The 14,618-nt window shown below is 44.0% G+C and overlaps 1 protein-coding gene across 4 annotated transcripts in view; it reads right to left on the bottom strand.

Annotated features, from left to right (window-relative positions):
- The window catches only part of BPHL (biphenyl hydrolase like), a 35,684-nt gene that overhangs the window by 11,474 nt on the left and 9,592 nt on the right, over positions 1–14,618 (bottom strand). For all 4 annotated transcript variants that reach the window (XM_082730906.1, XM_082730904.1, XM_082730905.1 and 1 more), the window contains exons 4-5: positions 13,424–13,577; positions 1,522–1,653 (exon numbers count right to left, since the gene is read on the bottom strand). In XM_082730906.1, the coding sequence (XP_082587032.1) occupies positions 1,522–1,653; positions 13,424–13,577 (286 nt within the window). The remainder of the gene's footprint in view (positions 1–1,521; positions 1,654–13,423; positions 13,578–14,618) is intronic.

Raw genomic sequence — 14,618 nt, 5'->3', positions numbered from 1 at the left:
ATCTCCCCTGTCTCCCAGCTCCCCACATGCACAGGCTTCCCCAGGATCAACACCTCCCACCGGAGTGGGACATTTTTACAACTGATGAACCTGCATGGACAGACACGTCATTGTCCCCCAGAGTTTGGAGTTTATGTTGGGTTTCACTCCTGGTGGTTGCACATTCTGTGCAACCAAGGGTGTAGTGACATGTAGCCATCACTGTAGGATCACAGAATGTCTTCTCATCCCTGAAACTTCTGTTCTGGACATTCTAACAGGTGAGTACTGGGATCTTATTATTTGGCTCGTCTTTTAATGAGGTTCTTTTCTCACTGTTCAGTTTTAAGAGTCTGTGTCCATTTGGATAACAGTGCTTCCTCAGACATGTCTTTTGCCAATATTTTCCCCAGTCTGTGGCTTGTCTTCTCATACTCTTAACAGGCTCTTTTGCAGAAGGGACACTTTAAATTTTAACAAACATAGGACATATTTTTGAGCTGCTGATTTAATTCTGCTTCTACCCTTGAGTCTTCCTACCCCTTCCGCTCCCCAGTCAGGAAAGCATAAAAGGTTACATTTCCAAAATTTGCCTTCTTTAATGGAGGATTGTCTTAGACATTTTTTATGGCATTTTTTTTTGTTTTAAGAGCTGAGGGAGACACATTTTTCAAAGACCTGTTTCCACGGTTGGGTACTGCCCTGGAACAGGATATATTTGCTTGAACCAGAAAAGTAACATTTCCAAATGTCCTTTTCATTGTGAAAGTTTTGATAGGTGACTCACTCTGGAAATGATTACCTAATAGATCAAACTGATCCTTCAGCAGTCGCCATTTTGTCACCAATGTGCTCCCAGATTCGATCTTAGTTCCCCCGCTTTTCTTTCAGCAGTTAAAATAGAAGAGTGAGAGGTAAGCACTGTAAAACTACTGAAAAACACTTTACTTCAGAATTTCTCTTAAATGATGTCAGTTCTTCCTGCTATTTTTCAGCCGAAGACAGGGAGTTACAGTCACATAACCGAGTTCTGAAGGTGGGGAATAAACTGAACGTTCTTCCTCAGGCTAATTCTGCAGGGGCTGAAGGTCATGACACAAAGGCCCTTCTTTTTTGTCCTGGGAACAGAGGATACAGCAGGGTAATGGGCCTAAATGTGAAAAAAAAAATGTAGTACACAGGACAGCATGTTTGTTTTCTGACGACCCACTCCAGAATTAGAAAGAAACAAATGCTATTTGAGGCTTCTGGAGAATGTCTGTCATCACACACACAAAGGATCAGAAGGAGAAAGGAACTGTCTGCTATTTAAGACTTCCCACCGTGAACCCTGATACATGGAGCAGGTGTGTATGCTGTATGTACAGCATTGCTAAGGCAGATTTACTGCACAAGAGCGTGTATGGTGCACGATCGCTGGCATCCTCTGTTGGCACATCAGCGTGAAAGGACAGTGGCTGAGGGCACTCATCGCCAGGGAATTCTGGAACACCAGGGGAGGAATGCAAGCAAAGGGACAGCTAAACAGTTCACATAACCTACCATCTGGGAGATGTTTGAATTGATTTATGCCATCCACCCACTTCTCACAGGTTTTGGCAAAGTAGTCATAGCCATATAAGGTTTCGAGAGGTTTTCTTGTTTTCTCACTCCACTTAGAAACATCTCGGATACCTGAAAAATAGAAGTATTGACAAGAACAGGTCTAGTCTAGGGGTGCCTGGGTGGCTCCATCAGTTAAGCATCTGCCTTCGGCTTAGGTCATGAGCCCCGAGTCCCAAGACTGATTCCCGTGGGGCTCCCTGCTCAGTGGGGAGTTCGCTTCTCCCTCTCCCTCTGGCCCTCCCCCCGCCCATGCTCTCATTCCCTCTCTCAAATAAATAAGATCTTTTTTTTTTTTTAAAGATTTTATTTATTTATTTGACAGAGAGAAATCACAAGTAGATGGAGAGGCAGGCAGAGAGAGAGAGAGGGAAGCAGGCTCCCTGCTGAGCAGAGAGCCCGATGCGGGACTCGATCCCAGGACCCCGAGATCATGACCTGAGCCGAAGGCAGCGGCTTAACCCACTGAGCCACCCAGGCGCCCGTCAAATAAATAAGATCTTAAAGAAAAATAAAAACAGGTTTAGTCTAATGATAAGTAAGGTTTATCTTTTATATCTTTAAATAGATAAATTTATTTTAATTAAATTTAATTAAAACTTTAATTAAAAAATAAAATATCTTTAAATATTGCAAATACAGTCCACTCCAGAGCCATGTGTGCTCTCACATGGCTTACTCCTCACCTCACCCAGGTCAGTGAGGCTTTCCCTGACAGCAACCCCCGACACACACCCACGCACAAAGAGCACCCTCCCTCCATCTACTCTGCTTAGCACCCATCAGTGCTTTGTAGCATTTTCTGTGTCCATGGCCAAATGTCTGTCTCCTTACTAAGACAAAAGCTCCAGATTAAGGAACTTGGCTTTGTTTTGTTTCCCACTTACCCCCAGAGCCTAGACCAGTGCCTGGCACAAAAGAGGCACAAAATAAGTTTTTATCCACTAAATGAAATTAGATCTGCTTTTATGCTTTCTGTTAAAGATATATAAAAAGATTTTCCCCAATTAGAGTTATCTGAGTAAAACTTTTTATAAAAGAAAAAGTTTTTTTCTGAAGTGTGATCAGGTACACTAAAAACAGACAAATTATTCATTCTAGTTTCTGTTTCTGAAGAAATATGGGTGTAAAAGGCTAACTACAAACTTGAAACTATATTACGGATGCTTCACTCTCAGAAAAGGAAATAACAGACCAGCTGGGTGGCTCAGTTAAGTGTCTGGCTTTGGCTCAGGTCATGATCTTGGGGTCTGGCTCCCTGCTCAGTGGGGAGTTTGCTCCTCCTTCTCCCTCTGCCCCTCCCTGTGCTTGTGCTTTCTCTCAAATATATAAATAAATAAATAAATATTCAAAAAAATAAAATGTGGGGCACCTGCGTGGCTCAGTCATTAAGCGTTGGCCTTTAGCTCAGGTTATGACCCCAGGGTCCTGGGATCGAGCCCTGCATTGGGCTCCCCACTCAGTGGGAAGCCTGCTTCTCCCTCTCCTACTCCTCCTGCTTGTGTTCCCTCTCTCCCTATCTCTCCCTCTCTCTGTGTCAAATAAATAAATAAAATATTAAAAAAAAAAAACCTCATGAACAAACTCAATTACTCAGCCCACCCTTTTCCATATTTCTTTAAACACACTGATAATTCTAATGCTTCTGAGCCTATTACACATTGCTTAATGTCAGCTTTTAACATGGTGCTTCTCCTACACAACATACCTCAAAAGACAACACATGACTAATGACATGAATTCATACTGAAAATAACCCCTCCGCAGAGCTCCCGACAGCGTGAGGACCCGGGCACGCAGCCTGTATGCACTCAGTGAATGCAGATTACAGAGTGGAGGGAAAAGTGCTGTTTACAACCACAACTGGCAGATGCTGTGACAGCCAGCGTCAGATCGGTACCCGCCTGCAGAAGTAGGCCCAGCGGTGCACTTGGAAGCCGAGGGGAGCTGAGCTGCTCTGCACAGGAGTGAAAAGACTTCACAGAGGGGTGCAGAGAAGTCTGGAAATTAAGAGGGGACAGAGGAGATCTGGGAAGAAGAAAAAGGAGAGGTGGAAGAGGGGAGAGGAAAGAGGAGCCAGCAAGAGGTCATAAAGATGGCCAAGAAAGAATTCTCCCACAGGTATTTCCACTTTGGGCTCTATTGCAGACCACACCCTCTGCAACGTGCCCTTTCTGGGGAATGACTAGATTTTTTTTTTTTTTAAGGTAGGCTCCATGCTCAATGTGGAGCGCAATGCAGGGATTGAACTCATGACCCTGAGATCAAGACCTGAGCTGAGATCAAGAGACAGTACTCAATGAACTAAGCCACCCAGGTGTCCCAATGGCTAGACTGTTCATAAAACAAATTTACTGTTGCATTGTTGGAGTTGCAGCAATTAATGGAAACTATCATATGGAGGTGTGTGTGTGTGAGAAAGAGAACCTAAGAAGAGAGCAAAGACTGGTGAGACTACTCAAAAGGCAGGGTTGCTTTTGGGGGAAATGGAACTGGTAGTTGGGACTGGGTGGGTAGAGCCAAATATGAGATTTCTAGATTAAATGAAGATGAGAATGGCCCCAACCTCATATGATCCTGTGCTTCGCTAGAGTAGCAAATGTAAATCCTCTCTGAAGGAAAGTATCATCAATTTGTACGCATGTGTGTGTGTGTTTTCAGATTAAGAGTAAGCCGATATTCGCTGTAATCACAGGTCACAAAACAATCAGAATCTTCATAAAGCTAATGAAAAAGCTAGAATATTGGAAGAGAAAGCTTACGAAAAGAGGGAGCCCACCACACAGAGAGACAAGAAGATGAATGAGAGGGAAGATGGGAAGGCAAGGCCCACAAAGTCCGACCAGTCCCGGACTTGGGAGAGTGGGAGATTGCACATGAGAACAGAGGAGATGCAGTACAGGAGGGAGGACATGGGCAAGAATGATTTCCAGAACTGATCAAAGGTAAGGGTCCACAGACAAAAATCAATGTAGCCCAAACTGGATAAATAAAAAAAAAAATCGCATCTAGTCGCGCAATAGTAAAACAGCAATACATCAAGGAGAGAGAGAAAAAACCTGGGACAGCCAGAGATGAGACACATCACTCCAGAGGGGGAGAAGCTAAATGGGCAAAACCTCTCAACAGCAGTCGAGGAAGGCAGAAGACCGTGGAATGGCAGAGAAAATAATCTGCCATTTATATTTCTGCACTTAGCCAAATAATCTTTCAAGAATGAATGTGGAATCAAAGACATTTTGAGGTGAAAACGGAGATCACTATTAACAGAGCTGCCCTTCAAAAATGAACTATTGGGACTTCATCAAGAGTAAAAGCTTTTGCACAGCAAAAGAAACAGTTAACAAAACCAAAGACAACTGACAGGATGGGAGAAGACATTTGCAAATGACATATCAGATAAAGGGCTAGTACCAAAATCTATAAGGAACTTATCAAACTCAACACCCAAAGAACAAATAATCCATTCAAGAAACGGGCAGAGGACATGAACAGACATTTCTGCAAAGAAGACATCCAGATGGCCAAGAGACACATGAAAAACTGCTCCACATCACTCGTCATCAGGGAAATACAAATCAAAACCACAATGAGATATCACCTCACACCAGTCAGAATGGCTAAAATCAACAAGTCAGGAAATGACAGATGATGGCGAGGATGCAGAGAAAGGGGAACCCTCCTACACTGTTGGTGGGAATGCAAGCTGGTGCAGCCACTTTGGTAAACAGCATGGAGGTTCCTCAAAATGTTGAAAATAGAACTGCCCTATGACCCAGCAATTGCACTACTGCGTATTTACTGTAAAGATACAAATGTAGTTATCCGAAGGGGCATGTGCACCCGAATGTTTATAGCAGCAGTGTTCACAATAGCCAAACTATGGAAAGAACCTAGATGTCTATCAACAGATGAATGGATAAAGAAGATGTGGTATATATATACAATGGAATACTATGCAGCCATCAAAAGAAATTAAATCTTGCCATTTGTGATGATGTGGATGGAACTAGACGGTATTATGCTAAGCGAAATAAGTCATTTGGAGAAAGACAACTATCATATGATCTCACTGATATGAGGAAGTGGAGATGCAACGTGGGGGGTTTGGGGGGTGGGAAAAGAATAAATGAAACAAGATGGGATCAGGAGGGAGACAAACCATAAGAGACTCTTAATCTCACAAAATACAAACTGAGAGTTGCTGGGGGTAGGAGGTAGGGAGAGGGTGTTGGGGTTATGGACACTGGGGAGGGTATGTACTATGGTGAGTGCTGTGAAATGTGTAAACCTGGCGATTCACAGACCTGTATCCCTGGGGCTAATAATACATTATATGTTAATAAAAAAAAAAAATCAGAACTGCCTTTGAAAAACTTCTAAAAAATAACTCGAGAAGAAAGAGAAGTGAGCTTGGGAAGAATATCTGAGACGAAAGAAGGAAAGGAGAGTCAAGAAACTGAAGAATGTGTCTGTAAGAGTGAAAACACACAAACATGCCAAACTAATGAGAAAACAGAATGCTGGAACATTTTTTTATGTTAATATTAGTTCTGTGTGTAAAGGAAGCGAAAGGACAAGGCACAAGCTATGCTGCCTAAGGACCAAGGCAATTACTAATCAGCAAGGGGATAATCAGACTGTCCAACAGCAAACATCCTGCAAATCAGTAACATCATCATAATATTGGAAGTGGTCTAGTCTCAGGCTGGGTGGAGGGTCCTTGGGTGTATGTCCTGTTGTTAGACTTCACACGGTATGCCTGTTAAACATACCATTTTAAAACTTTTATGTAACCTTTGATATATATAAATCAACAAGAAGAAACAAAAACACATGAATAGGTACAGTACAGGAGAAGAAACCACAGTGGTGCATACATGCGAAAAAAGATTCTCAATCCTATCAGAAAGAGGAAGATGCAGATTCTGTCCCCTAGTAAGGTACCATTTCACATCTGCTAAGAAGTCTGATGATTCCAAGTTTTTGTTGAGGATGTAAATTAAGGAATCTAATATGCTGGTGGTGGAAATTCATTTATGTAGTTGGAAAACAGCTGGTCACTTGCAACATGGTGTATCTGCATATGACAATATTCAGCAAATCTCACATATGGGCCTATACCCCAGATGGACACTGCGGCTCATAGGCCCCAGGAGACATGCGCATGAATGTTCACAGCGACAGTGAAAACAGACCCACAGTCCATTGATAAAAGAGATGGAAAATAAAATACTGCTGCCCAGTAGAATATGATACAGCAGTATCAGGAAGGAAGCTTAGAAATTCAACATTCATTGAAAACAGTGAGTCACAGAAGATGATCATAGTATGAAGTCACTTTGTATGGCCCGAAAACAAATAAAACTAAATTACATATTGTTTAGGAATATAAACAGTTGTGACAGAAGTGTTTTCCAAAAGGCATAGGGATGATCATAGGCCTCAGCTACAGGCAGGGGTGGACTGGGGAGGAAGCATGAGCATACAGTGAAGGTACAAACAGTGATTAGTCTTAATGTGTGGCGGGCTCATGGGTGTCCATAAGTTACAGGGTCACATGTGTTGCATTATGTGTATCAATCAATTAAATAAAATTCAATTATAAAATAATAAATTTACATAAAATATTATATAATAAATTACAAAATAAAATTTAAATATATACTATATGCCTTATATAATATATAGTATTATATATATTATTCATGTTTAATTTATATATTTATAAGATACACAAATATATTTAATGTAAATATATCTATATTTAATATAATACAATGTTTTATTATATTTTAATGTTATTAATTGTACTGTAAGTGTAACATTTTCCACAAAATTATATATATTTTTATAGAATAAAAAAATTCTGCTGTGACAGGAAGGCCGAGATCTTTCAAGATCCAAATTGGCTAATGTTCAATGTGAAGACATTTTTCTTGCTAACATGTAAATGCCTCCTCAGGATAGCGAGAGATTTCTCCAAGTGAATTAACTTAGTAAAAGCAGGCACTAGAGTGAGGGGGATCTATTAGTATGTAAATTCTGGGGCATGGCTTCAGACTCTTAGGGACATTACTATCTAAATCTCAAGGGGCAGAAAAATCCAGCAGTAGCTGGGCAAGCAGATGTTCACCCCAAGAACTGTGGTTAAGCACACAGGCTCAGAAGTCAGCCTGGCTGGGTCTGAATCCAGCACTCGTGCCTGCTACCTCTGTAATCCTGAGCAATTAATTTCCTTAACCTCTCTGTGTCAGTCTCCTCAACTGAAATATGAGAATTATAATAACACGAGATTAAGAGTAAGTAAGTGGGGCACCTGGGTGGCTCAGGGAGTTAAGCCTCTGCTTTCACCTCAAGTTGTGATCTCAGGACCCTGGGATCAAGCCCCACATTGGGCTCTCTGATCAGCAGGGAGCCTGCTTCCCCCCCCCCTCTCTCTGCCTGCCTCTCTGGCTACTTGTGATCTCTCTCTCTATCAAATAAATAAATAAAATCTTTTAAAAAAAAGAGTAAATAAGTTACATATGAAATGTGGCAACAACAGTACCCAGCATATAACAAACACTCGAAAATATTCTATGTATTTATATACTTACTTCTGTTAACTTTTTTTTCAAGAGGAAGCCAGTTTTACCCCAAAGCATAATTTCCACCGAAAAATAAGTAGCAATTATGTTTCACAGTTAAGTTCCTAAAATAACTATTTGAATCAAACTATTTGTTGATGCAAAATAGATATAATTTGTATCACCCCCAAAATGGATACATTTCTTTTTTGAGCATAATTTGTGCTAAGCACCAGAAGAAAACTCCTTCACTATTAATTAGTGAATTAATCCAGTAAACGTTATTTGAAGGGGGCTGAGCGTGGGTCACAGCATGTACAAATTTCAATGAGATTTGGTCTCTTGCCCTCAAGAGCCTTCTCGTCTAGAGTTATAAACAACCTCTGTAGAAGAGTGGGATAGATGTGATGGAAGAGGCTGGGGGAGGATGGTGGAGGGTTAGTGAGCTCAGAGGGGCAATGGCAGGAAGTGGCAGTGGTGGTGGGCTTCCTGGAGGAGGTCTAAGTCTGTGAGAACAGAAGCCAGCAAGCAAATATGGGAGCCATGCCATCTACTACTGTCAGGAGTTTCCAGGTGTCCAGAGAAAAGGATGGGCACGTGGGGGTAGAGGAGACCAAGCAGCACAGAAGGACCTGGAAAGACGGGGCATCCAGGCTCATTCAAACTCTGTGAGCAAAGCAGAGGAGTCTGAACTCTACTTAACTGGAAAGCTATGTAAGACCTTGGAGGGTTTTCAAGTAAGATATAATGAGATTTACATCTTAGCAAACTACCATCCAAGCAGTTTGGAAAGTAGACTGAAAGGCAGTAAAGACAGGGCAGGTTGGAAAGTGCTGGTGGAGCTAAGTGGAGACAGATGGGGAGGCCTGGACCTGGGGCCTGGCAGGAGGAACGGAAAAGGTGAGACGGCTTCCAGACAGAGCTCAGCAGAACGCTGGAAGAACTCGGAGGACGGGAACACGACGCTGCAGACATGAAACGCTGGGCTTTACTGGCAGACCTCCCAGCGGGGCCATCAACACAGGTTTCTTTGCTTGTCTGAGCCTCAAGTTGAGTCACAAGTAGCTATGTTAATGTGAGCTCATAGTAGCCATTCCATGCATCATAATTCAAATATTCTTTTGCAGAAGAAAAAATACATTCAACTGACTGTCGCTTAGCAAGGTGGGAAATGCAGCAGGAGGAGCAAGTGTGGAGGAACGATTATGACTTCAACTTCGGACACACTGAAGGTAAGGGGCCAGTGGGGCAACCAGGTAAGAAGAATGGACACGAAGTTGAATATCTGGAATTTGGGAGTCTGAGGACGCCAAGGGACGAGGGAAGTTTCTTGGTTGTAAGAACGGGAAGAGGAACAGAGAGCTCCTTTCTGGATGGTGGCCGGCAGATAGAGCAGGGAAGGTGTCGAACCAGAGAACAGGCAGAGGTAAGGGGAAAGCTGCGCACGTGGAGGTGAGAACCTCAAGCCAGAGGAAGTTTCAAGAAGAAGGGTGGGATCATGGGGCACCTGGGTGGCTCAGTGGGTTAAGCCTCTGCCTTCGGCTCAGGTCATGATCTCAGGGTCCTGGGATAGAGCCCTGCATCAGGCTCTCTGCTCGGCGGGGAGCCTGCTTCCTCCTCTCTCTCTGCCTGCCTCTCTGCCTACTTGTGATCTCTGTCTGTCAAATAAATAAATAAAATCTTAAAAAAAAAGAGGAAGAAGAAGGAGGAGGAGGGGGAGGAGGAGGAGGCTGGGATCAATATTACAGCACGTGTGTGTTTTCAAATGCCGCAGAACGACCAAGGAGCTGAAGGGCCATTAAAGCATCCGAGGAGCTTGGCAGCAGAGAGGCCCGGGTTCCACAAGGCTGGTGGGTCAGACGCCACCTCCCAGCCCCGGCAAAAGTCAGGGAAAGAGTGGGGCGTGAGGGAAGGGCCTGGCGGCCGGGAAGGGCAGCCAAAACACAGTTGAAACACAGCAGAAAGTAACAGAAAGAGGAGTTGGAGGTGAAGAGGGAGCTTCTCAGGATTTGTCTGCATAAAGGAGGGAAGTCAGAGTCACTGAACATGTGGAGTTCACACAGTAGTGACTGAGGGAAAGGTGTCATAGGGTGACAGCGCCCAGGACAATCGGCCCTGTGACAGGATGTGTGAAGCGCTCCAGAGCCCGAGAGGCACAAGCATCCACTGGGTGCTTGGCGCTGGGCCGCGAGAGCTCAGATGGTGGCTGAAGCAGCCGTGTGTGGTGAGGACACTGGGCTGGACAGGAGGGCACGTAGGCAAGGACGGGAGCAGACGCCGAGGCGGAGAGGCACAAAGGAGCAAGCCTGTTTCAGGAATGGCAGCTGTTCAACGTGGGAGCCGCACAGGAAGGCTGAGGGGAAAGGAGCAGCTGGCTATGAGGCGGGCCGGGCCCAGGTGCTTGGATGTCACTGAAGTCACTGAAGGAATTTAAGTCACAGAATCCAAGGACCAGGCTTTTGCCTTAGTGGGGAGACTCTTCTGTGGAAGACCAACCGCCCTCAGAGGCCGAGGGTCTGAAGCAGGAAAACGGTGGGCAGGAAGAGAGGAGGGGTTGCCTCCCAGGGGGACTTGACCCCACTCATGAGACAAAAATTATGGGCTGGGGTATGGGAAGAGTTGAGAGTTATGAGGTAGTGAGTTCAAGGCAGACACACTGGTTACAGGCTATCTGGAGGAAGGTGCTCAGCCAGTAGATATAAGTCTGGCTCAAGGGCTCAGGAGGAGTCTGGCTAAAGAGTGGTTTAGAGAACATCACCCCTAGTCATAGCAGAAGCTGTAAGATGTCTGCTCCAGCAAGCACCCAGTATCTTTTGGGTGTGGGTGCTGGTTAAGCTGGCGTGAGCCCCCAGCTCAGAGATTATAGCTGGACTCCAGACGGAACAAGGAGCAACTAAAAGGGGTAAAAGCAGGAGGCTGGACAGTTAAACCTTAAGTAGCGACCCAGAAAGGGGATGAGTTTCTTATTTCCCTTTTCTTCCTTCGAGTCTCAACTTTGAGACACAGGGTGAGGGGAGAATCACACATGTGGCTGGGGGTTGCTGAAAGCAAAACTTCAGGAGAAGACCCCTAGAGTTAGCCAGGGACCAGGAACCAGGTTCCCCTGCTTGAGGAAAACTGTTTCTCTCTCTCTCTTTCTTCCTACTCTAGTCCATGGGCCTGCACGACTAGTCTGGTGGCTGGCAGGCCCCTAAAGCCCCAAGAGAACGCTATCTCTCTGATTGAAGGTACCAGAAAAAAGGGGACCATAGTAATCAAAATCCCTGTTATTTCTTCTATCTCTTTTCTCTGGCTGTTTTTCCCTAAAGATGGCTCCAGTTGCATGAACTGCACAATAGCGGGGGATCAGGGGGAGGCTGAGACCTATCTTTCTGAGGGAAGTCTGTGCTTCTGGTCATAGGAGCTGGGTCCCTAATTCTGCATATGAACTGATAAAATGGTTCAAGTCCTGGGATCACCCCTGAGTTCTCTGTGCCTGGGAAAGATGCAAAAAAGGATTCAGCATAAGCGTCAAGAACTGAACAACCGTATGAACCACTACCTACGTCCCAGCATAGCCTGAGTGGGGTTTGTGTGGGGCAGACACAAGGAAGTGTAGCCCAGTCCTCAAGAATGGACCTGATGCTGGAACTATAGCCCACAGAAGGCTAAACAGAATTTGCAGTATGAACCTACCTAGGCTGACTGCATGCCAAAAAAAAAAAAAAAAAAAATATATATATATATATATATATATATATCAATGTTCCTCAGAGTTTTAACAGGATATGGAGTCACAACATAGTACAGTAAAAACAATCCCAAATTAAGCAAAGTACAAAACCAACAAATAAATGAAGAAACTCTACAACCCTTAAAGAAGCAAATCTGACCAATTCTCAAGGGAAAAGACAATCAGCAAATGCTGACCCTAAGACGACCCAGACATCGGCATTATCAGACAGAGAAGGCAGGCATTGTCACAGGCATCTCCATTCCCTTTACAAGATTTTCTTCCCTCTGAACCTGGTAGGGATACAACAAGGACAAGCAGGAGTACTGATTAGGATGGGTGACTGCTTCAGACTCATCATTTAAGAGGTTCACTGTCCTTTCCCAAACAGTGCAAAGAACTAAGATTCTGTAACAGAACACTGCCATTTCATGGCTTACTAAAATCAGGTAACTTGCAGAACCAGCTGAATAAAACTAGCCTTGTCATATTCAAGCGCCTGGGTCTGCAAATGTTTTCTGTCAAGGGCCAGAGAGTATTTTTGGCTTTGCAAGCCAAAAGGCAAAATCAAAGGTATTAGGTAGGTAGATTTAAGGTGAGAGACCTCTGACCCGCTTGACCCCAACTGCCTGAGCCTGGCCATCTGGGATCCAGTAGAAACATACTCATAATAAAAAGCCATCAGATTGAAGAAGAGGGTCCTGGTGGGTCAAGCTGGCAGATGCTGGTGATGCAGTAGCCCAGGGGAGTTTTGTGTTTTGCCCCAGACACCTCCAGATTCCAATGTGCCCTTCTTTTGTCCCAAGAGCTGAGAAGTTTCAGTTTGGTCAGCCTGCTGGAGGCTAAGCAAGTACCAGTTTGCTGACCACAATCCCACAGCTGGGTGCCGGGGAATGGCCAGCAGTCACCAGTGTGTAAGCAGCCACCAGCACAAGAACTGGGCAGCAAATCTGGGTGCAGAGGAGGAAACGGGGATGGAGGGGGCACCCCTGCTTGATCTCTAGGCCTGACGGCACTGGTCTTCTCCATCGTTGCTTAGCCTTACAAAAACAGATGGGCTGGATTTGGCCCACAGGCTGTAATTTGCCAGGCCCCGTTCTCTTGCTTCTAAAAACTTCAAAGATAAGCTTGAAGGACAACCTTATGAGATGTGAACAGCACAAAATTTCTTTATCAAAATATAAGGTTTCATATTTGAATACAATGTTCCTTTTTACGCTCCCATAATTTTAAATGAGGTTCTGAAGAACACTTTCCATCAAGCCCTCCCTCCTTGTAGTTCACTATCAGTAGTCGGAAATGTGAACGTGGATTTTCTAGAACCTTCTCCTGAGTCACTAAGGTGTCGCTTCTGCAAATCCCACAGCTGGGTGGAAAGTGTTAAGACACAGGCTGGTTGAACTGCAGGACTTTTCTGAGACCTCATGACTTTTCCAACTCAGAGTTGAGAACTGGAAGCAGATGAGACAGGACTGACTTGTCAATACACATTGAAGTTAAGTCCAGAGAAGGGGAGAGCAAAGGTGCCATTGTCATGACATCTCTGATTCGTGAAACCTACCCTGATAAATCTTCTCATCTTCATCAGTCACATAGGCATTGGCTCCCCAGATCACCATCTTGTTGATGTATGATGGGTATTTTGCAGCCGCAATGAGAGAGGTGATGCCACCATCACTCCACCCCAGCAGAGACACCTTCTGAAACTTCAGCGTCTGCAAGGAATACAGCGAAACACATAGCACAGCCGACTGCTCCTCTCTGCTAAAGGAATCCCAAAACTGACAATCATCAAAATCAATACAGCTGTGAGGTTTGGAGCAGCCGTTGGCAATTAAAGAAAAATGCTAGACTCTGTCATTTGATGATACAAATGTGTTTTCCTAAATTAGTTTTGGGGTAAATATAAGTATCGTAAAATCCTAAGTAACTCTGAAACTAATAATGCAGTATATATTCATTAAATTTAATTTTTTAAAAAAACCCTAAGTACAGAGTATTGTTTTGAATTAATGAGGGAACCACATCTTCTGGTTGGACAGAATCTCTGGAAGCAGTGGCGATCAGCTGTCCTTGGGAATGACAAGTAACATGTGCACACACACCCACGCCTGAGTGAAGGCTTTGAGAACAGTCATGCAGATTAGAGAGGGAAACTTAATATTTACTGGGTGGAATGAAGTCATCGCATCTGATAAAACCACTGACTGCAACTGTGGGAAGAACGGGGTGGAGGAGAATGGTGTCACGGGGAGGTTATGTTCATCCTTAAATCAATCAGGCTCTGAAAACGTGTTCGACAGGGAAACTGAATTAAGATTACATCTGAGAGATGCTGCCTCGAAGTAAAAATAGAATGATTTGGAAAATGAAAGATTTAACAAATATCAGCCCAAGATGCTGAGGGAACTATACATTGCTGTAAGTAGCATGGATAATCATTTGGCTCTATCTTGTAAAAGGAACATCTGTGTCTTCTACACCCCAGCACTGTCCCCTAGATATGCAAGGAACTCCTACACCTATGCACCAGGGGACAGGTCCAGGGGTGTCCACACCACATTGTTTATAAGAGACCAAAAATGTCCACGGATAAAACAGTGTTTCCTGCACTGCTGTTTATGATCACACAAAAAAGCAATTTAAAAATTTGAGTATTTATCTGCCATTAGAGGTAAGACAGGGCACCCCCACAATGGAATACTGTGTGACGATTATAAGACTTACTTGAACCCATTATTTATTTACATGGAAGT

Source organism: Mustela nivalis (assembly GCF_964662115.1).
Source record: "Mustela nivalis genome assembly, chromosome: 5".
Classification (NCBI taxonomy): domain Eukaryota; kingdom Metazoa; phylum Chordata; class Mammalia; order Carnivora; family Mustelidae; genus Mustela; species Mustela nivalis.
Note: the sequence above shows the minus strand (reverse complement) of the source record. Positions and strands in the feature narration are given on the sequence as shown.